This window comes from Archocentrus centrarchus, chromosome 22, assembly GCF_007364275.1.
Source record: "Archocentrus centrarchus isolate MPI-CPG fArcCen1 chromosome 22, fArcCen1, whole genome shotgun sequence".
Lineage (NCBI taxonomy): Eukaryota > Metazoa > Chordata > Actinopteri > Cichliformes > Cichlidae > Archocentrus > Archocentrus centrarchus.
In genome coordinates this window covers 10724144-10750760 of record NC_044367.1, presented here as the reverse complement: position 1 = coordinate 10750760, position 26617 = coordinate 10724144, and the positions used below count along the sequence as shown (strand labels likewise).

Genomic DNA, 26617 nt, shown 5'->3' with positions numbered 1-26617 from the left:
GCCGCCAAGGGAGCAGGCCAAAAACCATGCCGAGACATCCGGCCACACATCCCGGGACCCACGGGCACCCACACCCCAGGGACGGCAGTGTGTGTGTGTGTGTGTGAGTATATCAACCCCTTTTATTTTTTTTTTTTTTTTTTTTTTTTTTTTTTTTTTCTATCTCCTTTCTTCCTTTTCTCCCCCCCCCCCTTTTCTCCCCCCCACCTCTTGTTCTTGCCCCTTCCTTGTTGCCTGTCAGACTTGGCATGAATAACTAAATAAAAAGATAAATAAATAAAAATAAAATTGCAAACATTAACAAGAAGAGCCTATAGGAAACATATAGAGCTGTTCTTGTCAAAGCAAATATGTTTGGTACATCAGTGCATTCGGATCATCATTCCGATTGTGAAAGATGCCAGACATGACAGGCTAAAAAAAAAAAAAAAAAAAAAACTAGTGCTCTGTGAGTAGTTGGTGAGTGTTTGTAGATAAGTTGCTATCTTCCTTGGAAACTATCAGCAAACTGCTTGAGACCAAAACAATCACAATGAGGTTTTTGGTCCAGCAGCCTCTTTGTGAGTGATTTCACTTAGCGATAGCTAGAAGCCTGCAGCAACCACTCACCAACCTGGCTGGGAAAAACATATTTTTTCTTAGCAACCAGAGGTTTCCAGGGGGTGATTGAGGATTTAAATGGCCAACTGTATAGCATTAAAAAATATCAATTTTGGTCTCTGTGGATAGTTTCCAATTACATAACAACTGTACAGGAGTGATTTTTGTTTTGCGTAACTTCCCTGTTGGGGCGTGACTGCTTAAAATGATTTGCCAGCCATTACAGGTAGTTGTAACCATTGACTGTCTGCTAGGCCTCATGTCTGCTAATTCCAGTCACTGACCTGGACTTTTCTAGAGTGTTTTGTGGTGTCAGTGTCTTTTGGAAAAATTTTAATGAAATTATCTGGCATATAGTAATAATGGCACTGTTAATTAGCAAGTGTCTGTGTGTTAGCGTTTATGGCTCCAGCTTGCTTACTTGCTAGCAGTGGCTGAACTTTATGCTCCACCCTCTTCTTTAAATATGTCATGCCTGGGTCCAAAAACATACCAGAACACTAACAGTGAGACTTCAGAATGCAAAGCCCCAACCCAGCTGGTAATGTTGTGTGGCTTCGTCCATCCTTTATACTTGCCTGTGAACCTGCCCTACACAATCAGGAGTTGAACAACTAAAGCTGGCACACAGGTTTATCTCAGATTGCTGACAATTCATGTCTGTATCAGACATTATGGCATCGTGGCAGTCTTGCACCTATAAAACCTTAAAAAATATAATTGTGTCATTTTCATTTTGTGACAAAAAGATCTCATTTATATCTACAAAATCTGAATTATGCATATGAATTATGCAGATACATTATGACACCATCATGTCACCTGGCAACCACCTAACAATGGACTTAAATCACAGTCAAAACCACATAAAAATGCCACTCATAAGTGTAACCTTGATCACAGCATAATCTGGCATGTAGAAAGTGGCTAAAACAGAAAAAGAAGAATGGAGTCAAAGAACTGTTAGTATTTTGTGTACCAAACAATAGCGCTGCAGCTCATACTGAAATATATTGGAGAGATGGAAGTGTCAAATATCAGTGTATTATTTTATATTACTTTAATAGATGGAGAGAGTAATGGCACCAGGGATTCATTCTAGATTGCTCTGAGTTCAGCTCTCATTTCCTCTGATCCAGGAAGGGGAGAGATGGAGAGTAAACAGAGCTGCTAAACTAAGAAGCAATGGAGTTTTCTCTGGCTTTAAATGCTGTCACATTTCATCTAAATCCCCAGTTCTTGACCCGAGCAGGAAAGTAGCACAGGGTCATCACCCTTCCATGTCTCTAACTGCAAAATGCAGTTAGACGCATATAAATATATAAAGATTAAACCTGTTCAGTATTGATTTTCATAGTCCACGTCAAGATTATCAGAAGGTTGCAGTGTGTAAACATTAACTGGTGGCAAGTCTGCAGAGAGCCACTTAAAAAGATGGAGAAAAAAAATGGCTAAAAAAGAAGTTGATGGAATGTGCCAGAGAATAAAAATTAAGCTGTCTGTCTTGGTGAAAAATACTGGACAAGCCTGCAAAGATTAAAACTACAGCAGCACTGTTCATCCTTTAATGTGACATATTCTCAGTGTCTTTTAAAATCTGCATTATTGTGTCAGAACTGTACCTGTCCCTCGAGGTCAAAGGCCAGGCAGGCGATGCCGTGTGTGTGCACATCCTTGAGGATGGACACAGTCTGCACAGTGTAGGAGTCCCACACACAGATATAAGGCTCCTTGCCCACCTGTCCCGTGGCCACCAACACACGCTCCGGATGGAGAGCTAAACTGTACAGAGAGAAAACACCTGGTTAGCATTGCTACTTTGCTTGCTTGTATGTGTATTTCTGTGTGGAGACAAGGGATTCAGCCTCCCAGCAGATGAACACAGAAGTCTGCAATGGAAACAGAGTGGCAGCTTGATGAGGTGACATGGTTCAGTTAACTCAGTCATGCTCAGTGCGCACGCACGCACGCACGCACACACACAGCCTGGCTTCATATGTGATGCGTTCACAAAAAATATAAAAAAGCAACACTGGCAAATCTGTGAATTTCATCTTTCTCAGCTTTTATTCATTTTCCTAGCATCCCTTGAATTATTTTCTGCCCCTTTCACCTTTTTTTAAATCATCCGGGGTTTCCTCGCATCACTGGGCATATGTTTGTAACACTGTTACATAATCCCCCGTCCGCTCCACTCGTACCTCCCCCACCTACAAGCAATCCCACTCTACAGCTGAGCAACAGCATGCTGTATAAAGCTGTCACTCTCTTCTCCTGCTCCACCCATCCTTTCACCAGACCCCAGTCACGTTCCAGGCAGGCCTGCATGATTTACTGGGCACTTCTTCCTCTCACCTTGTCTTGGCCTATATAGTTCATGCTGCGATGGAGCTCCCTCCATTATAATCATACTGTTTTGCCAATCGTGCTCCAGCATTTGTAATCCTGGCATGTATTCAGACAGCAGGGCCAAAGAGGCTTCACGAACCTAACAGCATCAACCTGCTGAGTGAAAGCAGCTCACAACAAATGGTCCACTTTGACTCTCTAAACTCTGCCTCATCTTTCTCCTACAAAGTTTTCAGTGCGGATCGTTTTGTCTGACTGGTGACACTTTATCTGCATTTGTAATGTGCTGTCATCACAGAGTAGACAAAGCTTGGTGGTGTAACATCTTTGAAAGCTGCGGTGGGTCTGATGTGACAAGCCTGATCTTTGTCATCCTTCAGCTCTCTCTGCTTTTTCTCTCCCATCGTCTCGGCTACGCCACTGTCTTTGTTGAACCTCTCTCAAACCTGACGCAGTTTCTCATCTTACTTTTTATGAATTATATAATCAGAGCAAAGCGGCTAAAAATAGCATTCAGAGGAAGAGAAAAATACTGAGATGCAGACAGACAGCAGAGAAAACTGCTTTGGCATGGCCAGGTAGTGTGCAGCAAATCTGTCTGGTGTGACAACATAAAACACGATTAATGAAGATTAAAACTTCCAACATCTTTGGAGTCAATCTAATACCAAATAGGAAGCGCTCATACCTAAAACTTCTGTCCTGCATTTGAAATGTGCTTTTACAGCTTGAAAATCAAATGCAGTCTTCGAGCCAACTACAACCAGACTGTTTCCCTTACATTCCTGTCAGCTGAAGAGCTTGTTAAATGCCATCACTAATGACTTTGCCTGCAGTGCATCGCCACGGCTCTCCTGTTTGATATAGGCTATGGCTGTTTGATGCATCTGTCCTCCATCTGCAAAATTCTGTAGTACAAAATGAGTTATACAGCAAATAGTGCAGCAATTTAACTGCCTGTTTTCATATAGATATAAGGCAAAAAATTTTTTAAAAATACCAGAGGAACTGATTTCTCATGGTGAGGATGCAAAAATAGAGCACAAAAGGCACACAAGTTAGATCTATAAGAAAAAAACATGAAAAGCCATGTATTTGTGTTCCATGAATAGAGAACATTAAAGTACACAAGGCCACAAATGATCGTAGATCCTCATTTTAATGTAAGCTCCTGAGACACATTCTGCAGCAGTAGTTTTCTTTGTTTGATTTTGCCTACACTGGATTAAAAAGAAACAGGGGATTAGGACATTTCAGAAGGTCTATACAGTAGGGGATATTTCCCAGGATGCTACAAAGTGTTTTTAATCCATCAGCTAGCTCCAAAAACTAAAAATAGAAAAGATAAAGTAAGCAGCAGGTATGTCCAGTGGTGCTCTGCTTGATTAGATTGTCCCAAAGACAGCGAAAAGTGGGGAGAAAGGGATGATGATGAGGGCAAAGACTCTTAGTGGGTGTTACAAAAAATTTAACTAAAAATCAGCATTTGTTTTTTTTTCCCTGTTTCATCAGTTAAATGATTAGTCAAGTGACAGAAAATTAATTGGTTTAATTATCAAGCAACCACTAATCAGTTATCAAGGATAAATTCTTAATTTTTGCTGGTTGAACCTCTTTGAGTGTGAGGATTCGCATTATTTGCATCACTCTGATTCAGTATCTTTGGGTTCTGGACAGAAAAAGCAGCGACTCTGGCAGTGTAACATCAGGCTCTTGGAGCTTTTTGGGCTTTTTCCACTATTTTGTGACATTTTATAAAACAAATGATAAAACAATCCCTTAAAGGAAACAGCAGCAAAGGAAACAATGACAAAAACAGTTTGCAGCAGTCTTCTGTTTAGTAAATATCTCCTGAAGAAGGCAGAGCTTTGTTCACAAAACCCTCCATATGTAATTTATGCATTATATATCGATTATAACGTCTAAAAGTACCATAATGGCCAAAAGGCATCACTGACATCCAGGGTGTTTGTAGTGAGGATAAAATACAAATAAGAGTACCATATCTGAGCATGTGTAGCCACTTCCACCTCATCTGCTTAAAACATTCATAATGCCACTTAAAATCATCAGTTATTTATTTTTTAATCCCAGTGACAACACTGCTGAATCATACCATTGTGCTAAGTAACTGTACTAAACTCTGGAGGATCCTAATTGGGTAAGACAGATGTGCTCTTTAGAAAACAAGCTTCCTTTTACAGAATAGCCTGGGAGCTACTAACAGTGAGTGCATTTGTGAATGTGCTGGGACTTTTTAAAGAGTATCCTGTGTATGTGTTGCACATGCAACCATCTGGATAAACCTAGATATGCTACCTGGAATACTTCAATAGAATTAGGGACAAACTATAGATACCGCAATACACCGTAGTGCTTCCTCTGTCAACAATTATTGATACACTGGAACCAAATAAATATTTTTATTACTACATGCAGAAACTCTAAATGGTTTCACCTGCTTTATGACTTCTTGGGGTGAATTGATCTATGATTAAAATGCAGTATATATGATAGCACACCCACTCTGAAACCACAGCGCAGTGAATTAATGCATATTTTCTGCTTTGTTTTTGTTTGCTTTTTTAAACACTGTGATGGAAGTACCCAAGATGATTGCCGTGCAATAAATCTTCCAAGTGTTTCAGGCTACAAAAAGGAACTAACAAAAAATAAGAACAAAGTGTGCACAAGGTGAGAAAGCAGGTATGCAAATAAGGCAGAACAACCAGACGAGGTGACAAAGACAAGAGAAAAACATACACTGAGGGTGCACTGAGCAATGACACAGGTGGGAGCAGGGAGCAGGTGGAAACAATCACAAAGAAAGGACAGTTAAGTAAAAGCACAGGAGGCACACAAAAAACAAGCAAATCTGAGGGATACAAAGACAAGGGAACGCTGGGGATCACAGGAAATATGAGCACAAAAAGGAATATCGATGAAAATCCAAACAAAGACTGAAATTCAAACCTGGGACCGTGACAGCACTGAATATCACACAGTTGCTGTATCTTGACTATTATTATTATGTGCAACATACTGTGATAGTATCATATCATCACTTGTTATTACTGTTATAATTATTATGCCACCCCAAGATAATGGCCCTGTAAACCCAAGGTGCTTGGTGTGGTGGTGAAAAATACAAGACATCACTGAATACAATTGACAGTAAACCTGGAAAGAATAATAATACTTATGCATGTAAACACACTCACTGGCAATATGGAAATGCATGTAAAGATACAACAGATTAGTCTATAATCTTCCAATAAGACCTTTTCCTTGTGGATGTGGCAGTTGGACATTTTGAGCATGGGATTGAGAAAAGCAAAATGAATGATTACCACAGAGACTGATATTGTATTGAGGCTGGAGCCTGCATAAAAATAAGCTGAAGATAATGCTTAAGGAAGTAGATCACCACAAGCCATTCACATTAGCACATTAATCAACACTAAAATAATGAAAGACGGATGCAAGGATGGGATATGTAAATCATATCTATTAGCTCTCATAGCTGCTGTCAGCAGTAACTATCTGAAAGCACATTCTCACACACTGGTCTAATATATCACAGTGATCTGTTTCTCACACAAGGTTTTAATTTGTTTAGCAGTAGTCAAAATATTACATGCATTATTACTAAAAACACTTTGTTCATATCATTAGTTTATGGAGTTCAGACTCTTCTCTGCGAGCCAGACTCGCTGTTCCTTTACGAACCCCGCAGCATTAGTATTAATGGAAATGTATTCACAGTATCTTTGCAAGCTCACCGAAACAAGACCAGCCTCACTCTGGCAACTATAATCCATAATTCTGGCCGTGGTCCATCAAAAGGGTAACAAGATATTGTGAGTAATAGGAGATGGCCTTTTATTCCTGTGTCCATGGCACCCTCTGGTTACCTCATTAACTCTCACTATCAAAACAAAAAAAAAAAACATGGAGAAAAGATCACGGTGCACAAACAGTAAACAATTTATCAGGTCATTCTTTTCCAGCCAGAGAGTAATTGTGCTTTCTCTCATTGCCCGATTTAGATACTTTCCTGATTATTGTCTCTTACTTACTTACTTATAGGAATTATATTCCAGAAGGACAATTTGGAATGTGAAATAATTTAAAATTTGCAATTTCTACATGACTTGCAATGAATAAAATAGCATAAAAGTAGTTACACTACTTCCCATGTCCTTCTGCTTCAGTAGGTACACTATTAAAAAAGACTGCAAACATTTAATGGCCTGATGCCCAGTCAATAGACAAATAAAATAAATGTTTTAAATATGCATTAATTGAACAAGGTCACATGTTTGTATGTTGAGTATGAATCGGGAGCTTGTGTAAATAAAAGGGCCTTTTTATTGCATTTAAGGCAGTTTCTTGTGTTTACTGCGCATGTTCATGTCACAGTGATGATGAAACTCACATTCAAGGCTAGACCATGAAATAATGACTACACAGAGAAGGCTGCCATGCATCAGAAGTCTTAACACTCCATCCTCCCCCACTTTTGTGAATTTACACCCACAAATGAAATAAAATGCAATAAATTGGGGATTTTTCTGGTTTAAATTGGCGTTTGGAGTTGACTATGTGCATAAGCATGAGCGCTCTGCAAGAGGCTGTGTATTTCCCTGTCATTTCTGGCCATTTGATGAGCAGAAATGTGCTTTTTTGCTTCAATAAATTAAACCCTACTCAAAAGTAATTGGTAATTGGACAGCTACCGTCCACACTATCATTTCAAGATTCAAGAAGTTTACTGTCATGTACACCGCAAAACACTGTGGTTATGCTGAGCAATGAAATTCTTACTTGCGACTGCCTTATTTAACAATTAACCATCACAAAAATAATCTGAACATCAGCCTCTTTTTTTTTTTGCCATGAGGATGATGGGAGTGAGTAAGGCCAAGATCAGTTGAAACTAACTGATTGCTACCTTTACTTTGAATGTATTCATATGAGTGGGTCAGGTTTGTGTGGACAGTATGTGCTCTGCATGTTGGAGATGAAGCTTTGTAGTATAGACCTGTGGGTCTCAAACTTTGGCTCAGACAAGCAGGTGAAAAATATAAGGTGAGACTAAATTGAATTATAATGATTTTTTTTGATGAAAATAAATGTAAAACACATTTTACTAATGCTATTGCATGACCTTTGTTTATTTACTTATTTTTGTTAATGGTACTTTCAGCTGCTCCTTTATTTCCCAAAGGGGTCACTTTAGTGGCTGGATCAGCATATTTGATTTGGCACAGACTTTACGCCGGGTGGCCCTTCCTGGCGTAACACTTGGAGTGCACTAGCTTGTGACCCCTAAGGCTGGGTTTGTGTCTCCTCTCGCTCTTGCGAACGATTTCCCAGGGATCTTTTATGTGTATGGTGAATGTCTCAACCATGTTAATGATTGGTTAAAAAAAACCCAAAAACAATCAAATAAGGGGCTTCTGAAGTGGGGCATGCCAGGAAACATTTGAGAACCACTGGTATGGACAACTTTCCGAGGGTTTTTCTTGGCTTTGGGGTTTGCTTACGAATGAGACCAATCAGCCTACTACACACATAAGCATGATTAGCCTGCAGATAGCAAAAGAGTGTACTTCCTTTCCTAATAGAATTCTACTCATTTTCCTCATATTTGTGGGCATTTGATAAACAGCAATGCTAATGATTTTTCTTTGGCGAGAGCCAAGATTTTTTATATGCAGGAAAAACTCTTGTTTCTGCTGGGGTTTAGCAGGAGCCTCGGGCTCTTAGAGTTTCTGACTTGAATAAAAGCAGTTTGGAACAACAGCAGATATGAGGAAAGAATAACAAATAACAGTTTTTACAAGGCTACTCACTTTAATGATGCGCCTCACAGTACTGCTCTAACTGGAGGTTGTTAACAGTCTCAGGTCTATTCTGTTATCGCCCAGCATCATGTTTATTTACATTTCTAACAAAGCACTACTAAACTGCCTGAAAGGCCAGCCAAAAGAAGGCTAGACTACTTTGCAACACTGTCTGCTCAGTCTTTCATTCATGTGAAAACCTGCCTATTAGCTCTTCCACATTACTTGGAAACCAGTTAAGAGGCTGCAGCGCAAATCAAACCAAGAGGGCGAACTGGCTAATTCCATATAGAATCAGTAGAATCTGACAAAAGTTCCCATCTGATCCCCTCAGAATCAGCTGTACCTTCATACACTGAAAATATTCAGCGTTACAGACCATCTAGGAATACATGATTGGGTTGAAATTTTGCACCTTTTAATTCAGGTTATTATTTTCCAGCAGTTTGAGCCCTCGTAACTTCATAAGTACAGGAGATAACTACATTATTCCCTTTCAAAAGTGCACTTTTGGATAGTCTTTCAATATCTGACTTCTGCTGTGTCAAAAATAATTTTCTGATGTAGTCATTTTTTTAAGACTCGATAAATATTAAATTAGAGACTCTATTTAATCAAGAAATTAAAATCATAATAACTCTGAATGAGTGAGCTCTGTACATGTATGCAACATGTTCAAAGCTCCTGGGAATTTCATTTAACTTCAACATTTTTACTCTCGTCAGGAGCACCACACCCAGTCTGGATAATCGTGATGCCATTAAAATTTTGCATGGCACCATCAAACACACTAAAGTTATTGAACAGAAAACCCAGGTGATTCTGAGGGGTTCAGGTGGGAGGTACTCACTGACTTTTCATGGGATGAGTCAAACAAGTGCTGTAATTAACTTGTGATATAAAAACAAAAATAAATAAATAAATAAAACATTTACAATTTTTCTCACAAATCCACAGCAACAGCATCTAAATTGGATCAAGAAAACCAAGAGAAACAGTATTTGACTTGCAGGTCTCTTTGAGGAAGCTACTTCTCTTTCACAATGAGTTAGTGCAACGTGAGAACTCAGCTCTGAATGTGGCAAGGACTGCTCCTGGTTGTGCCATAGAAGTCATATTCAACGGCAGTATTTAAAAGAGCTTCAGAAGCACTCCTTTGACGCCTTTAAAATGGCTATTACTTAGGATTTAATAAAAGACAGCTTAAGGGAACTGTATAGCTTGCACTGTAAGTATATTCATATCCCTATTTCAAACAGCCTGGCTGCACAAAAAAGCATATGGCCACACTAGAAAAAGTCTAATCTATCTAAATTCTTGCATTTCACACTGAAATAGTTTGATCAAATTTGCAGATTTTACTTTAATTCACAATTTTTATATATGTGTTAGTTTTGCAGATCAAACACCAGAGTCTATCACTCCTCCTGCTAACCATCTGAACTCAAGCACTTTACCCACAGGGCAGCGGAGGGTTAGTATCTCTACTGTCCGATTAATAATGGAGCAGGAGTCCAGCTGACTACCAACACAGTATAAAGCTAGTCATCTCCAGGCCAACCCACGCATGCACACATATGTCAACACAAGTGCAGAAGCATTGGACACAGGTCACTGTTGTGCAGCATGCTGAGGAAGATGAGTGATATGATGATATTATTTCACTGATGATATATTTTGCTGTGCTTTTAATAATAATTTTTAAAAATTGGTTTTCTGGGATGCAGAGGAGAGCTACTAAATCCCTTAGTAGCTCAGTTTTCCAATCCAAGGATTCCTTCAAGGACAGCTATGTTCAAGTGCATTTTTCAGATCCTGCACATAGGTTGACTTGGAAATCCAAGCCAAGCATTCCAAAGAAGAATAGACCTTTATTTTAAAAATAACTGATTCTTAATCTATTGAGCAAAAATGCCAAATATTTTCTCCTAACTGATGAATGGTTTGTTGAAAAGTAGTATCATTTGTGTTTCAAGGTGAGAAATGATTTTAAAGCAAAGCATAAGCATAAACTCAGCGAGACCATTCATTTAGGTTTTGTGATTAATATTAATGTAATGTTTCCAACAAACATGAGCTGGCTGAAGGAGTGGTAGTAGAGTAATCTCCAGTGAGAGTGGTTTTTAAAGGCTACTTGCTTTGCTGGAGTGCCCATGAGCAATACATTGAACCCTCAACAAACTATAGGGATGCTGCTCAGAAGGTGCAAATATCGCATGAACAAGGTGACACCAGCACCAATAATGACAACTCTACATTATCAATGCAAATTCCTGCTTAAAGTCTGGTGCTGTCCACGGTGCTGAAATGCATTTCTGTATTTATATATACATGGAATTACTACCTGATTATATCATCGTTGTGCCCCAGGTAAAATTTCTGCTTGTGTTCCCGGGTGTTGTACACAACTCCCACACCGGCGACGAAATAGACAATTTCCTTGGCGGCGGTGTAGTACAGGTTGTTGCGGCACTGATGTCCCCGGTATCCGTACACCCACTCCAGTCTCAGGTGGCAGTTGGGAGCAGTCCTGTCAGCCATGTCCGCACTTCCGTGTGTGTCTTTCGGTCGCTATCACGTAGGCTTTCTGATGTAGTGTCATTCAACAAAAAGGATTTATTTTAAGCCCGCGAGTCCCATCCGGCTAGTTCCACTGGAAACAACCAGGAGTCAAGAGCAAGCGTTGAAATGAGGCATGTTTGAGGGTCATGTAAATTAAAAGACTCGCTGCCTGGTAAGATAAAAGCCCCCTACCGCTATTTAAGAAACTGATTTCTACGCTGCTGTTTTCATTGAGTCTACTTGTACTTCAGCCCCGGGCTCGCGGTCCTCTTCGAGTCGGGTCAAAGCTCCTGTCAAATCCTACAAAGATGGAGCTGTACTGTTATTCCACAAGCCCCGCCTACAAAGATGACGGAGAAACCCGCCATCCAATCAGATGCTCTGACTCATTCAGGAGGAAAAAAAGCAGGAGAGGACAAGTCCGTCACGACCATCAAACAGCGTTCCAGCTTGTGCTTGACCCTATTTCTGAATATCTTAAATGTAATGTCAGCCTTTATACTCTTAATATGTGATTTTCAAACATAGAGTGTAAAACTTGAATGGACTAAATAATACTAATAATTTTTATTTTTATTATTTAGTCCATTCAAATACACAGTGTTTATTGAAGTGTAGAGTCTGTTCCATGACTCACATAAAGATGTATGAGTAAGCAAGCTCTTTCTTTACAAGCTATTTGCTTGCTAAATTAGACATTTCCACAAAGTTATATTTTTATTTGGAGTCCATTAATTTTGTCTATATTTCTTGTAAATCTGTTTTTTATTGATGGATGGATGGATGGATGGTATTGTAATTTTCAATACAATAGTGACGTCCTATAAATTTTCTTTTCTTTTCTTTTCTTTTCTTTTCTTTTCTTTTCTTTTCTTTTCTTTTCTTTTCTTTTCTTTTCTTTTCTTTTCTTTTCTTTTCTTTTCTTTTCTTTTCTTTTCTTTAGAGGAAACTGCGGCGGTGAAGGACCGCCCCCTCCGCTGTTGCTGAGCGACAGAGGAAGCGTTGCTTTGCCTTCATCGCAGTTCCTCTTAGCAGCTTGCTAAGTGATTTGTACGTCCCCCTGATTGCCAAAAGCAATGGAAGTGACGATGGACCCCTTGTTTCTGGCGTGGAGCTATTTCAGAAGGCGGAAACTTCAACAATGTTCCGACATTTGTACAAAAATATTACAAGACAATCCATACGACCAGGTACCGTGGCGAAGTTAGCAGGGCTAGCCTAGCTTGCTAACGCAGGACAGCTGTACAACCTGCTGCATAATCCCGATTAGTCGAGCCCGTGTAGTTCATAATATCTCACTAACGTAGCATTTCATCGTACTTATTCAGTTTATTATCAGCTTAGTGTCTGTCGCTGGACGTTACCTTGCATTTCACACTTCCTTCCTACCTTGTGTTATGTTCATTCTCCCTTAGCCCCACATTTTATTCACATTTTTCTTAAAATTGTCTTACTCTTCTCTCACTAACTGTTTGCACTCTACCTTAAGGACTCATCCTTGCTTATCTCAGAGGTAACGGTGACTGCACGTGTTTCTGTCTTCTATCATTTCCATCCTTTTTTTGTAGATAGTTTATGTTGTAGATGAAGTATTTTACATGACTGAAAATTGTGTGTGTGTGTCATAGGCTGCATGGAGCTTGAAAACCCGTGCTCTTACAGAGATGGTATACATAGATGAAATTGAGGTTGACCAGGAGGGGATTGCTGAGATGATGCTGGATGAAAGCTCTATTGCTCAAGTTGCACGTAAGTTTAAACTTTTCCTCAGTGTTGCACAGTTAAGTAAATGAATAAGTTAAACATTGCCTGAATGGGTAATCTTTTTTTGATAACACTTAATCTCTGCAAGGACCTGGAACATCACTGAGACTTCCTGGAACAAGTCAGGGTGGAGGTCCCACACCAGCCATCAGGTAACCTTTTCAAGAAAAAAAAGAAAAAAAAAACCCTAAAAAACTAATAAGGCTTTTTTTTGATTAATCTCTGATCACATATTTTGTTCCCTGAAATCTAGGCCCATGACACAGTCAGGGCGCCCTATCACGGGATTTGTGAGACCCAGCACACAGTCAGGGCGTCCTGGGACAATGGAGCAGGCCATCAAAACCCCACGTACTGCAAGCACAGCTCGTCCTGTCACTGCTTCTTCTGGTAGATTCATCCGTTTGGGAACAGTGAGTACTCCTAATGAAATAAAAGCCACATGTGAAACACATTTAACATATTTTTATTAGCCTGTTAGCATTTTTTTCAAGTTAATTTATAGAGCATATATTATCAATTTATTATTTATTGTGTTACACTGAAAACCTGAAATTTTCAGCAGGACCTTTTTTCTTGCTGTTTCCCCAGGCTTCAATGCTAACCAATCCTGATGGACCTTTTATAAACTTGTCTAGACTAAATCTGGCCAAGTATTCCCAAAAACCCAATTTATCCAGGGTAAGACTCGGACTGTCACTTCCAGACACATCAGTTGTTTGTCACTGTGCTTTTCCTGCATGTGTAGTAATTGTTTTCCTCCACAGACACTATTTGAATATATCTTCCATCATGAAAATGATGTGAAAAATGTAAGTGATTGACAAATCTGCACTATAAATAAAATTACAATGCATTAGCTGAAAGGATTGTATGTAATGAAATGTTATATTCCTTGTACAGGCTTTGGATTTAGCTGCTCAAGCTACTGAACATGCACAGTTCAAAGACTGGTGGTGGAAAGTTCAGCTGGGAAAATGTTACTACAGGCAAGTAACGCACCATCATCCAAGTTGTTCAAGAGCAACATTTCTTTAAATTTGCATTTATGTTTGAAATTATGTAGCAATTGCTTTTTCTCTCCTCTGTAGGCTTGGCTTATATAGAGAAGCAGAAAAACAGTTTCGATCAGCCCTCAACCACCAAGAGGTGGTAGATACATATCTCTATCTTGCAAAGGTAGTGATTACTGCCAAGGGTTTGCACATTTTAAGGTACTCTATCTAAAGCAATCTTTTTCATTAAATCACCATCTCTGTTTTCATTTTCCCATAGGTTTATCAGCGTATGGATCAACCAATAACAGCTCTCAGTCTTTTCAAGCAAGGTCTGGACCACTTCCCTGGAGAGGTCACCCTTCTAACAGGAATCGCTCGTATCCATGAGGTACAGTATGTCACTATCATAGTTGTAGTGCTACTAGAGCACACCAGAATGTAGACTGAAGTGTTTTTCATCTGAAAGAACAAAGTAACATAAAACAATAAAACAGTTAATAAAGAAAACAGAATGAAAACAGCACTCATAAAGCAACATAAGAATGAATCAGAACTTAGTTCAGATTAAAAGCCAAAGAATAAAATATATTTTAGAATTTAAAAGAGTCTGATGCCCCTGATGTTAAGGTACAGTTTGTTCTACGATTTAGGTGAAGCTACTGTAAACCTCCGATTTTCTCTATGTTCTAAATCTGGTCTTCGGGACAGTTAGGAGCATATGCTCAGCTCAAGATGAGAAAGGTAAGGAGGTGCCAACCAATGCCATGACTTAAAAACAAAGAAAGAAAAAAAATCTATTTTAAAACTGACCAGCAACCAATATAAGGAAGCTAATATGTGTGATGTGTGGTCTTGCTTGCATGTGTCAGTTAAGAGCAGTGACAGGCTGACACTTGAAAGAAGACTGTTAATAGTCAAGTCTGGACTTAATGAAAAACCTTTTCAAAGTTGCTGAAGCAGAGAAATAGCTTCACCTGTGCAAGTAGTTGAAGTTAAAAGAAGTTAGCTTTAACAACAGCATTTATTTGATTTTCACTCCCAAGATTCTATGCAAGGGGTTTTAATAGATCCTTAAAGTGCTGAGCTTGTGGAAGTAAGGGCTTCCAGTTACAATAATAATGGCTGTTTAACACAAAATCTTAAGGATTTGCCTCAAGGGTCACCATTTGGGAACCACTGGACTATGTAAACTTGCCACTGTAGCTCCATCCATCCATCCAGATGATTAAACTGCCAAAATGAGATTAACTGTCTATAATGTGGTATTTTGACAGGAGATGAACAACATTTCATCAGCTACAGAGTACTACAAAGATGTCCTGAAGCAGGACAACACTCATGTGGAGGCCATAGCCTGCATAGGCAGCAATCACTTCTACACAGATCAACCTGAGATTGCGCTGCGGTTCTATAGGTCAGACAAACCTTTCTGTACAATTTCTGTAAGGTGTTGTTACAGTTTATGGGATGATATTTTATATACCATCTGTGATTTAATATGCTTCACCCTTTGCTAGACGGCTGCTCCAGATGGGAGTGTATAATTGCCAGCTGTACAACAACCTGGGCCTGTGCTGTTTCTACGCCCAGCAGTACGATATGACTCTGTCCTCGTTTGAGAGGGCTCTGGCCCTGGTGGCCAATGATGAAGAGCAGGCTGATGTCTGGTACAACATAGGACACGTGGCTGTAGTGAGTTAACAGAAAATATCCCAGAAATGATTTGTTTCACTTCCATATATGGTTTACAGTTAAAATAATTTGACACTTAGCTAATAGAAATGACAGTCATACAGCATATAATTTAGAGTATGTTCTATGTTTACAGGGAATAGGAGACTTGACGCTGGCCTATCAGTGTTTTAAACTGACCTTGGCATTTAATAATGACCATGCTGAGGCCTACAACAACCTGGCTGTGTTGGAGCTGCGCAAAGGTCATGTTGAACAGGTGAAGACATTGTTGTGAATCACAGCTTTTTTTTAAGCCGCTAAAATATGAGGTATGAAATCATAATGGTCTTTCAAACCTCTAATGTGATGTAACACAGCCCATTATTAGGAAATCACTAAAATATAGTTATTAGTAGTGTCATACAATAATCCAAAGTACAAGGAAACACTAGGAAACATGGAACGAAGAAACACACTACCAAGGAGGGGAACTTGACAAAGGGTCAGGGGAAAACGCAAACAATATATTCACAAGGTAATGACAAAAGTGGGAATAGCTGGGGAGGTCGAGACACCGGAAGCAAAAGTAAAAGCACATCATAAGGAAATCACCAAAATGAAGCAGGAAGTGCTAAACAGGGAAGACATAGACACATGAATGGACTAAACACAGGGGGCTCAATACATAAGGAAGAACACAGAGGGAGGAACTAAACCACAATTTTAGAAATAGAAAGCACATTAAATATACTTACATGGAAAATATACAAGCATCAACATCAGCATAATGCAAACCATGGGTCACAAAATAAGTAACAAAAACTCAAAGTTCCAGAAAACTCAAAAACTGGGTCAAAGTCCCAGGATCATGACCCCAAGAGCTGGGCAATTAAGCAATTTAGCAATGATATCTTGATATGAGACAAGACATCGTGAGATATATGAGATTGTCTTTTTCTAGCAGCACTTGGAGCATGTGCAATCCATCTGCTTCATGATGGTGAAGTGATATAAGGATTGCTCAGATTAAGAAAAATTAAACTGAGAATCTGCAAAATTGTAGTATAGATTTTCATAAAATGCTGCAGTGTCAATGGTTAATTGTTGCCCTGTCTTTAATCCAGTCTAAAGCCTTCCTTCAGACTGCTGCATCACTGGCCCCTCATATGTATGAGCCACACTTCAATCTCTCCATCCTCTCTGAAAAGGTAATTTATCGAAATCCAACCGAGCCCATGACTGATGCAGTGGAGTTAAAGTGACGAGGTGTGATCTCTGTGTGTTTTTGTCTGTGTCCAGATTGGGGACCTTCAGAGCAGCTATAGCGCAGCCCAAAAGTCTGAGGACGCTTTTCCAGAACACGTCGACACTCAGCAGCTTCTCAGGCAACTTCGGCAGCACTTTGCTGTGCTGTGAGCATCCAAACAAATATAAAGTAATAAGTTGTTAGATTAGTTGTACATAGAAATTGACAAAGTGGCATTAGCTTTGATTTGTGTTTATTTATTAACTTCCAGTTTATTAGGTACATCTGCGGAGTAAGCGCTTCAACAGAATGAGTGGTAACCCTTTGAAGGGTATTTTCAAATGTAGTTCTGCACTCCAGTGCTGAAACTTGATGTGATTGTCCATCCTCCTTTTGCAGGCTTGTTACATACAGAATCAACAGTCATTGGTGTTTCTTTGTTCTGTTCTCTGTAAAACTTTAGATCAATAGAGTTTCAAAAGGCTGCAGTTCAAGAAACGTTAGAATTAAAATGAACTGCTTGAGTGTTTTAGTTAAACATCCATACAATCATGAATGGCCCTCACGCAACATGTGACTTTCACAATTCATGCAAAGGTGCGAGTTTTCCTGAAAAACTGGCAATCTAGTGTCCAGACCTGTACAGTAGTAAAGCGTGTACATAGCAAAGGCGAAGGTTTTATTTGTAACAGTTGAAGAATTTACATACATTTTGTAGCTCACTTTATAAATCACATGTATTTCTCACATTTTACCCTTCTTCGCAATTTTGTAGTCTCTTGCAAAAGACATGGCAATAAAAACGTCATTCAAAAGATGCGTCAGTGTCTCAAAGCCAGCCTTAATCCTCTGTTCAAACATTTAAACTAGAGCTAAAAGTTCTTGGTGTCCTCTCACAAATCCATTTCAGGTTCCAGTTGCATGGAGCGTCGTTCCAAGCAAAGAAGGGGTTGTCTTTGGGATACATGGCTGCACAGTCTTCATTATTTTGGTTGTTGGGCTCTCCAGTATTCCAGTATCTGAAACAAGTAATAGATTACATTGTTGAGCTATTATGGGTATTATGTGTGCTCTGACACAGTATATTTAAAAGATGTTATCACAAATGGATGATAGTCACAGCTATACACATATAAGTGTGTGAATTTGCTGTCACATCAATTTGCCATTCCTAAAATCACAATATTTATTATACTTAATATTTTTAGTATATAAGATAGAACATTTACCCCTCAGCTAGTCTCGTCCCATCCAGCCATCTCCATACTCCTTCCACGTCTGCATCTCTCAGACCCATCCAGAAGCCACTGTGGCTCATTGGTCTCAAGGGGTCTTGATAATTTTTTATCAATTCAGCAAGTGCCAGCTGACAGTACAGGAAATATACATGCACATGAAATGACACACAAACATACATGTATGTTAGTATAGAAATGGAACTGACAATTTTGTCCATACATTTCACTGTGTTGTGTCAATGTTGAGTCTTACGTGTTCCTCCCTGCTGTTTATCACCACCAAGTCGCTTCCTTGCCTCTTGCAGAAATTTCTGGCATCCAGCCATGGTTTCCGTGAAATCTCATCAGAGAAAGGGAGGTAGTAACACCATGAGTTAATGAAAGTCCAGCCTGGTAAACAGTGTCTGCAGCCGTCTTCTGTTGATAAAGACAAAAGGAAATATAATATGTGGCTTGTTGGGTGACAGTATTGATGCGTTTATTAAAATGATAAATGTGGAAAAAAAAGCTCTCACTGAGCATTGGCATGTGGGATTTCAACGTTGCTAGTTCCGTTTGAATTTTGTCCATTTGGTTTTCGTAATCGATTTTTCTTCTCTTCAGATGTTCGAGCTCCCACTTGATAATTTGCTGCACCTCAATCTCTTTCGCCAACTCCGTTTTGGCTTTAATGCTGCTTTGGATTGCAGCGTTGTAGGTAACCTGCAGTTTTGCAATCTCAGTGCTGATGTCTGTTACTAAATTGTTCCCATTAGTAAGTCTGTTGTCTGTAAGCAGGGAAGAGGAAGATGTTACAAGTGGAACAGTTTTAACAGTGCAGCTGAAGCAAGAACTTTAATGAAAATATCAATAAGAGCAGTAGCAGACAAAACTCATTTTAAAATATCTCTATATTATCTAGAACCCAAGCAATTTTTAGGTCAATTCTAATATACATTTTATATGTCTTAAAGAAGACTGTTTACACATTTTCCTTTTTTAAATTGTCCCATATTAATGAAGACACACATCCGTTGGTAGCCTGCATCAGAAAGGACATCTGGTGTAAAAATTCTGCCAAGTCAGATATTGTTTTTATTTTTAATACATTTATTTTTGCCTAAATCATTGTATTTTTGTTCAAAATTCAGTTTTTTGTGTTTTCTGAAAACCTAAGAAAAATGACTATTTTAGGAAGGTGACAATATGCTGACCCATCTGCTGTGGTGACCGCTTGTGAATAAAGGAACAGCTGAAAGAAGCTTCTTAACCAAGATACATAGTGAACAGGTATTTACAACTGAATTATCAACTTGTCAGTGCTCTTATATGGATAAATTATGTAACAGAAATACGGTCATTAAATTACGTCAAATCTAATTCGGCATTTCTGTTCTTCAATTTCTTGTTACTTATTGGCCGACATAAAGACAGGGACAATCTGTCAGTATCTGCAATAAACTAATATGTTATAATAAGCCAATAAAGTGGGCTAAATTGATATAATAATTACTGGTGTTATAAATGCATGTATCAAGTATCTATTTTTTTTACTATAACTTTGGTCATATATAGAAAGTTATTAAATGTGTTTTCCTTAATGTTGACGTTAGATGATGGCAGGTTGCTGCTGATCTGTTGTGAATTTTAAGCTCGAACCGGTGGTTCTTGAACTGTGGAATAAGGACAACCAGGTGAAAAAGCGTAGGGAAAATAAACTATGAAGTTCACTGATACTATTGCAGGAACCTTTATTTAAGGTAAATTTTTAACATGAATAATTAATCAAAAGTGTAGGGTGTGAAGCTTTTTCAGCTTGTGGCATGCCAGAAAACGTTTTAGATCAGCTGCCTTAAACCTGAGTTTACTGTTGTTCCTTCTTTGATCACTTGGGGGCAACAGAAACGAGCTTAAACAGCTTGTGAATTTACAACGCTGACACAGAATAGCCTTATACAGTCTATGGAAACAGGCCTTGCATTTACAGGAAAACCAAACCAATGAGTTAAAACTAGTTAAAATGCTCCATAGAGACAGAAGGTGACCAGGTGTTTTTGGTCACATTGGTCTGTCTGTCAGCAGGACAACTTGGAAAATTATGAGCAGATTTCAATAAAAATTTCTGGAATTGTTGGGGGTGGTACAAGGAACAACTGTTTAAATTTTGGTGGTGATCTGGATCACAATCTGGATCCAGGATTTTGTAAAAGGCTTCGTTACCATTGTGAGATAGGGACAATATTCACGGATTTGCATCTAACCTTATGAGGATAAGTCAGAATCCTCTAGAAAGAATCACGGTGCAACGTGATCATAAGTTTTGTCATAAAGCAGTTTTTATTGCATGTCTGACATGTAATGACAATAAATTTATTCTGATTCTGATTCTGAAAGCAAAGTTTGTGCATGAGGAGGATTCCTGATCTTATGATCCAGAATGCTGAAAATTATAGGGTCAAAAAATAACTCCTCTAGCGTAAGAAATAAAGGCAGTGACATGCAACTAACACCAAAAAATAACTGAACCTGATGGAGTATGACAACATTGGGTGGTCTCTATTCCAGCGTGGTATTAGCACATCGAAAATTTGGAGTGGGCAAGGTACGTGCTCTACTGAGTGTCCTTCTAGTTACTTTTACACTACAGTCACAATTTTATAGTAGCCTGAAAGTAAATCAAATCCCTCTTTGCTGTAGATGATTGTTTAACCTCCTGTTGAACTTAGTTTTTTGCTTTAATTTTGTCTCGGTATGATAAAACAGTGATTTGCAGCAGTGACTTACAGTAGACTCCCAGGCCTATATCAGCTGCTAGCAGAATGGCAGCGAGCACTGCCAGGCTCACTGCAAGCACTTTGTAATGATTCAAAGGGGATGCAGACCTCAGTGTGGACAGGGACACTACACAGAGAAGTGGTGAATATCAGAGCCATACACAATACAGTAACAATTAGGCATCACCAAAATGACATGCATGTGGTTGATGACACTGAAGATGTGAGATGATAACTTACAAAAAGTCATGCAAAGCATCTACTTTCTTAGTACAACTTGGTTTAGAGACTAGCTCAGTAATGTGTTTCTGAAAATCTGGCATAGAAGGAACTTATTAAACATGATTCTTTAGTCATCATTCATTTTCGTGTCATTTACCTTGTTGCCGCTCCCGGTTTGAGTAGAAAGGGTGGTCATCTGCACCAGTTTCCTCTGGATAAGTCAGTTTGTTATAAGTACTCTCAAAGTCAGCATTATTTCCTTTGTCATCCATTTTAATTGATGAGATGAGAGCAGTGTAGCAAAGATCGCCCCGGGAGAGATTATTTGTTAGGACGTTGCCCCGCAGGTGTTTGGGCATGTGTGTAACAGTGCAAACAGAAAATCAAGTTCATTTGTTAAACATTTACAGGAGGTAAAGGTCACTTAAACAGCAGTGTTTTCTGATCATCTAGAGATTAGAATCAAAAATATTCTATGAGGATGCATTTTTATTTCATTTAGTCAAGAATGGAGCATCTTAAAATCATTACAGACATTGCGGACATTAAATACGTTCAGTGTTATCAAACAGCTCACTTACAGCAGTGTATTACACGATTGTTCCACATGTCAAGTTGCAGCTAATTTATTTGAGAGATTTTGTAGCATTATTGCTATTATCATTATCCTCATTATTATCCCCTTGTGATTTCCGTTGGCTCCATCTCACAGATCCAGTTCAGCTGTTGGTTGCTACAGTCTACATTATACCATGTCTTTATAGTATCGGTAAAGTAAATAAAAGCAGCACAGTTCTTCTTCTCATTCCCAGTACGGTCGGGCTGTCCGCTTCTCCAGTACCTTGAGTAAAGCACAGTCATTTAGAGAGGAAATTGTTTACAGTGTATTTGTCGGTGATGAATAGAAGTGAGTGTTAAGTGTTTGTGAGATGCTTACAGTGCTTCCGCCTCGGTCACATTGTTAACCCAGACCCACGTTCCCTCTGTCACCACATCAGTGAGGCCGATCCAGTATCCATTCTGCCACCATATACCAGAGCTGCTCACTTTTTGATAGTTGTCGATTATGAGGAGCTAAAAGAAAGCAGACGTCCAATTTGATATTTAAATTATTACAAATTTCTAGTGAGATGCTGTATGTATCATCAAATAAAATTTAAAGGCCCTTTCTGGATCATTTGCTGAGCAAAGGTATCCAACATGAACATGACACATTTGCTACCTAAAGTTAGTCTTTCCCAAGATGTCACATATGTGCTCATAAGAAGTTGTAGAAGTATTTTAATCACATTTTAGCAAGAGTGGTTGAGTAATTTTTCTTATGTTGCCAGTTTAAAGTCAGCAGCCACACAGTCCTATTGACCAGAGATCTAAAGCACTTAAAGTAGAACTAAAGGAACAATTAAACTTAAACTTGTCTGTGGCTTTAAATTTTTTTTTTTTGATCCACCAAAACTATAACATTGAAACAAACCTTAATCTTAATTTAACAGAGAAATACTTTTTATTTTAAATAATTATGAAGATAACTTTCTCCCACACAGTACGCTCAAAAAATAGAACCATGAACGGAACTTTATGGCATTTTAAAACCAGACACAGAGGCATTAAATTGCATTTACTAGAACTCTTTTCACCACAAGAGACTTTGTTTTTGACTGACCTGCTCCTCCAAGCTATTGATCACAAGCAGGTCACCGCCTTGACTAACACAGTGTTCTCTGCTCTCCGTCCAGTTCTTTCTGGAATTTATTTCATGGTGAGAAAAATAATAACACAATGTTTTAAGAAGGATCCATCCTGGTGGGCATCTGCCACAGGTTTCCTCTGTTCCAAGAGAAATTGAAAACCATTTAGTGTCATACAGTAAGTTTTACTGATTCACAGCATGTTGCATGTTCTCATGATCCCAAAGACAGGTTGGAGGTTCAGCTTACCTAAAACGGTTTTATTAGACTGGAGATTTGACTTCTCCATTGTTAGTGTCTCAATTTGTTTCTGAAGGAATTCATTTTGGACCTTTATCTGCTTCACCTGCAGCTTTAGTTGCACCTGGTTGGTGCGCTCTTTCACCAGTGCTGCTTGGGCCTTCAGTTTATCATTGGTGATGCCACTGTGGTTGCGGAGATGGTTCATTTCAATGATCAGGGGTGAAATAGCTGAATCTGTAATCTGAAAGTCTTTGGCTTTGGCACCTGAAAGGTTAAAAAATAAGAAAGCAAATGAGTATCTCTAGTAACAGCAAAGACTGTATATAAAAGATGGCTCTAATCATAGTGACGTCACCCATTGGTTTCCAAATAGCCTTTTGGCTATTACCATTTTCTTCTTTTTTTAAAGCAGATTTGTTAGCAAATTACATCTATAGACTGTATGGCCATGTCACAGTTACAGATACACCAGCTAACTAGTGTTAATACAGTATACATACAAGAAACTATATATACAAGAAACTATCCAAAGAACAACACTCACCAAAACGTAGGTACAAAGTCCTAAGATGTGGCATAATATTAATCACATTGTAAGTCATATTATTTTTCAGATAATTTAATAAAAAGGCAACAACATCACAAACACGGGTAAAAGGTTCAGTGACTGGAATTGGAGGTGAGGCCAATGAGAGCTCTAGCAGCCTAGTCAGTCACTAGCTATACCCTAGATAATGACCAGCTTTTAGACTTAATGCCATTTAAATTTTCACTACTGCTGGGGAAGTGTTTGCAGGAAAGTCGGCAACTTCCATGCAAACTACTAGTGACCGCTGCAAGCTGATAGCGACCAAAACAATTGCAGTTATTTTTGGTGCAGCACCACATACAGTACCAGTCAAAATTTTGGACACACTTTCCCATTCAAATGAATAGGAAAGTGTGGTTTATATGGCCACACTATGCAAGTTTGTGGCATTGGAAAACAGCTGAAAGTGGCTTTCAGTTCCCTGTCAAGCTGTGGGATGACTGCTTATGCAGCACTTTCTATAGCACTTGTTCTTGAATGTCTGGATCTGTCTTTTACTCAGTAGAATAATTTAGAGTGGGGATCACCAATAATGTCCACAGGTTGCTATGATAATGATGAGTTTCTTATTTGAGATGAGGCCACAGGCTTACTTAGATCTCTTGTTAAGATGACATTATGAAAATAGACCCCAACTATTGAAAGCCTAATCTCTATTTTTAAGATTAGGCTTAAAAAAAAACTTTTTGATCAAGCTTATAGTTAGGGCTGGATCAGGTGACCCTGAACCAGCCCTTAGTTATGCTGCTATAGGCCTAGGCTCCTGGGGGGTTCCCACAATGCATTGTTTCTTTTCATTCACCTTATTTACTTTGTTTATACTCCACTCTGCATTTAATCATTAATTGTTATTAGTCTCTGGCTCTCTTCCACAGCATGTCTTTTGTCCTGTCTCTCTCCCCTCAGCCCAACCGATCGCAGCTGATGTCTGCCCCTCCCTGAGCCTGGTTCTGCCGGAGGTTTCTTCCTTTTAAAAGGGAGTTTTTTCTTCTCACTGTCGCCAAGTGCTTGCTCATAGGGGGTCGTTTTGACTGTTCGGTTTTCTCTGTATTATTGTAGGGTCTTTACTCACAGTACAAAGCGCCTTGAGGCGACTGTTTGTTGTGATTTGGCGCTATATAAATAAAATTGAATTGAATTGAATTGAAAACCCTCCACCTCTTTTGAGTTTTTGTCTGTTTAGCATGGTGTGGCTTGCCACCTGCTTGCAGGATTTTACTTTTCTCTGACTTCTGCTGCAACCTTTGTCTGATGGATGAGGTCTTGAAACTCTTACTTCCTGGCTCCCATGGGAGTAAAATCATCAGCAAAGTGGGCATCAGTTGATGGTTATGGATGGTTGGAAGACAGATATTGTCTCTGGTGTGTTGTTCAGTAAGATTTTTAACAACAGGAATGAGGAGCATTGCTATAAAGTCTTAATCATGTAGATGAGATGACTTTCAGTGTTCTTGTTCCTCATCACTTGTTGAAGCTGTCATACCAGAATAAACCTTGCTAGGCAGTTTAAGTTGTAGTAGACTGTATCTTTGCAGGTGGTTTTTGATTAGATTTTGATTAGATTAGAATTTGATCTGAATTCAAGCTGTTCTTTTAGCTTCATTTTAGTGTTAAGGAAATCAGTTTCCTGTGAGCTCTCATACTCACAGTAAATCCCAATGACAACAGCAGCTATCAGCAGAGCAGCGTTCAGCAGGCTCAGACTCAGTATAACCAGTCGGTGGTGTGGAAACGCAGGTTTACTTCCACCTGCAAGCAGACCTTGAAAATCTCAGTTAAAATCTTAACATTTTCTGTCTTCAGTAAATAAAATAAATCAAATATGGACAACTATAACGAGAACTTTCTGCTGTCTAAAGGTTTACAGAGCATTGTGTTATATAGTTTTAAACAATGTAACATACACAGATTTTAAATGTTTTACATGTATTTGAAGTCAAAGTCAGTAAATGAGTGAAGGTTTCACAGGGTCAAGTTTCACAGAGGAGGAAGTAAAGTGGTGGTGTATAAAAAAAAAAGCAGAACAAAGTTAAACTGCATTGAATTTGGTTGTAAAGTGAGCTGTACCTTGTCCAAATGTTTGACGATGAGAAAACGAATTCCCATCTGTGCTGAAATCTTGAGAAATCTTTTCAAATGACATTTTCTCCTCAGGCTCTGACAGTGATTTTAAGTCCTTGATTGTACTGGTGCAGGTAGTGCTTATTGATCTGTTTGCCTCTCCTGCATGTACCAGTGATAAGGTGTGTGTGTGTGTGTGTGTGTGTGTGTGTGTGTGTGTGTGTGTGTGTGTGTGTGTGTGTGTGTGTGTGTGTGTGTGTGTGTGTGTGTTTGAACCCTGGTCTACATGTTGGTGTAATGCTTTTGTGTGTGGATTTTACAAGAATTTGATAATTTTGCTGTACAAAGAGGTTTATTTTAAAATTAAAATGATAACATACTGTGTATGTTACCATACAGTGCTGTAACACTACATTTCTATTTAAATTATACACAGTTTATTAAAATTTTGGTGATATTCTTTCCTTCTGTTCTTTTGAAGAAGGAAATTATTACAGTTCATTGTAAAACTTAGAAACAAACCAAATAACCCTTTTTATAGATATTAGCAGCTAATTACAGGTTATATAAAATGCTTTATAGTGCTTTTGTCTGGCCGCCCCCCCCTCAGCCCCAGCCGGTCACAGCAGATGACTGCCCCTCCCTGGTTCTGCTGGAGGTTTCTTCCTGTTAAAAGGGAGTTTTTCCTTCCTGTTGCCAAGTAGTATAGTTTTGATTGTTGTTTTTTTTTCTGTAAAAGTATTGTAGGGTCTTTACCTTACAATATAAAGTGTATATATAT

The 26617-nt window shown here is 38.9% G+C and overlaps 4 protein-coding genes across 8 annotated transcripts in view; 2 read left to right on the top strand and 2 right to left on the bottom strand.

The window, feature by feature from the left end:
* Positions 1–11628, bottom strand: part of eml5 (EMAP like 5) — a 48498-nt gene extending 36870 nt beyond the window's left edge. For both annotated transcript variants that reach the window (XM_030718895.1, XM_030718896.1), the window contains exons 1-2: positions 11143–11628; positions 2223–2382 (exon numbers count right to left, since the gene is read on the bottom strand). In XM_030718895.1, the coding sequence (XP_030574755.1) occupies positions 2223–2382; positions 11143–11339 (357 nt within the window). In that variant the 5' untranslated portion in view covers positions 11340–11628. The remainder of the gene's footprint in view (positions 1–2222; positions 2383–11142) is intronic.
* Positions 11629–12354: 726 nt separating this feature from the next.
* Positions 12355–17859, top strand: ttc8 (tetratricopeptide repeat domain 8). Of its 2 annotated transcripts, XM_030718755.1 has the most exons (15): positions 12355–12550; positions 12850–12873; positions 12989–13109; positions 13213–13276; positions 13378–13537; positions 13716–13805; positions 13892–13936; positions 14028–14113; positions 14216–14303; positions 14400–14510; positions 15397–15536; positions 15640–15814; positions 15951–16073; positions 16921–17004; positions 17096–17859. In XM_030718755.1, exons 1-15 carry the CDS (start codon positions 12437–12439, stop codon positions 17210–17212), a joined length of 1542 nt encoding a protein of 513 aa, XP_030574615.1. In that variant the 5' UTR covers positions 12355–12436; the 3' UTR covers positions 17213–17859. The 2 variants fall into 2 exon arrangements, with proteins under 2 accessions (XP_030574615.1, XP_030574616.1); XM_030718756.1 differs by lacking the exon at positions 12850–12873.
* Positions 17840–25975, bottom strand: LOC115772478 (C-type lectin domain family 4 member M-like). 3 transcript variants are annotated; one of them, XR_004019040.1, is made up of 7 exons: positions 25843–25975; positions 25423–25524; positions 23193–23450; positions 22919–23082; positions 22193–22329; positions 21413–22096; positions 21044–21160 (listed from the first exon to the last, which is right to left on the bottom strand). XR_004019040.1 is itself a non-coding variant. In XM_030718758.1 (6 exons), the coding sequence occupies exons 1-6, from the start codon at positions 21612–21614 to the stop codon at positions 17896–17898; spliced, it is 1038 nt and encodes a 345-aa protein (XP_030574618.1). In that variant the 5' UTR covers positions 21615–21930; the 3' UTR covers positions 17840–17895. The 3 variants fall into 3 exon arrangements, 1 of the variants encoding a protein (XP_030574618.1); XR_004019039.1 differs by having other exon boundaries at positions 25423–25536; positions 25843–25928; XM_030718758.1 differs by lacking the exons at positions 22193–22329; positions 22919–23082; positions 23193–23450; positions 25423–25524; positions 25843–25975 and adding exons at positions 17840–18061; positions 18272–18408; positions 18534–18697; positions 18796–19047 and having other exon boundaries at positions 21413–21930.
* LOC115772477 (C-type lectin domain family 4 member M-like) overlaps positions 20785–26617 on the top strand; it is a 19762-nt gene continuing 13929 nt past the window's right edge. The window contains exon 1 of the mRNA XM_030718757.1: positions 20785–20861. Within this exon, the coding sequence (XP_030574617.1) occupies positions 20789–20861 (73 nt within the window). The 5' untranslated portion in view covers positions 20785–20788. The remainder of the gene's footprint in view (positions 20862–26617) is intronic.

Coding starts and splice junctions, on each gene's coding strand:
- ttc8 (XM_030718755.1), top strand. CDS start 12,437: ATGGAAGTGACGATGGACCCCTTGTTTCTGGCGTGGAGCTATTTCAGA. Junction 13,937..14,027: donor ATGAAAATGATGTGAAAAAT/GTAAGTGATTGA, acceptor TTCCTTGTACAG/GCTTTGGATTTAGCTGCTCA. Junction 16,074..16,920: donor GCAAAGGTCATGTTGAACAG/GTGAAGACATTG, acceptor TCTTTAATCCAG/TCTAAAGCCTTCCTTCAGAC.
- LOC115772478 (XM_030718758.1), bottom strand. CDS start 21,614: ATGCCCAAACACCTGCGGGGCAACGTCCTAACAAATAATCTCTCCCGG. Junction 18,698..18,795: donor ATCCCACATGCCAATGCTCA/GTGAGAGCTTTT, acceptor CTTTATCAACAG/AAGACGGCTGCAGACACTGT. Junction 18,409..18,533: donor TAAACAGCAGGGAGGAACAC/GTAAGACTCAAC, acceptor CTGTACTGTCAG/CTGGCACTTGCTGAATTGAT.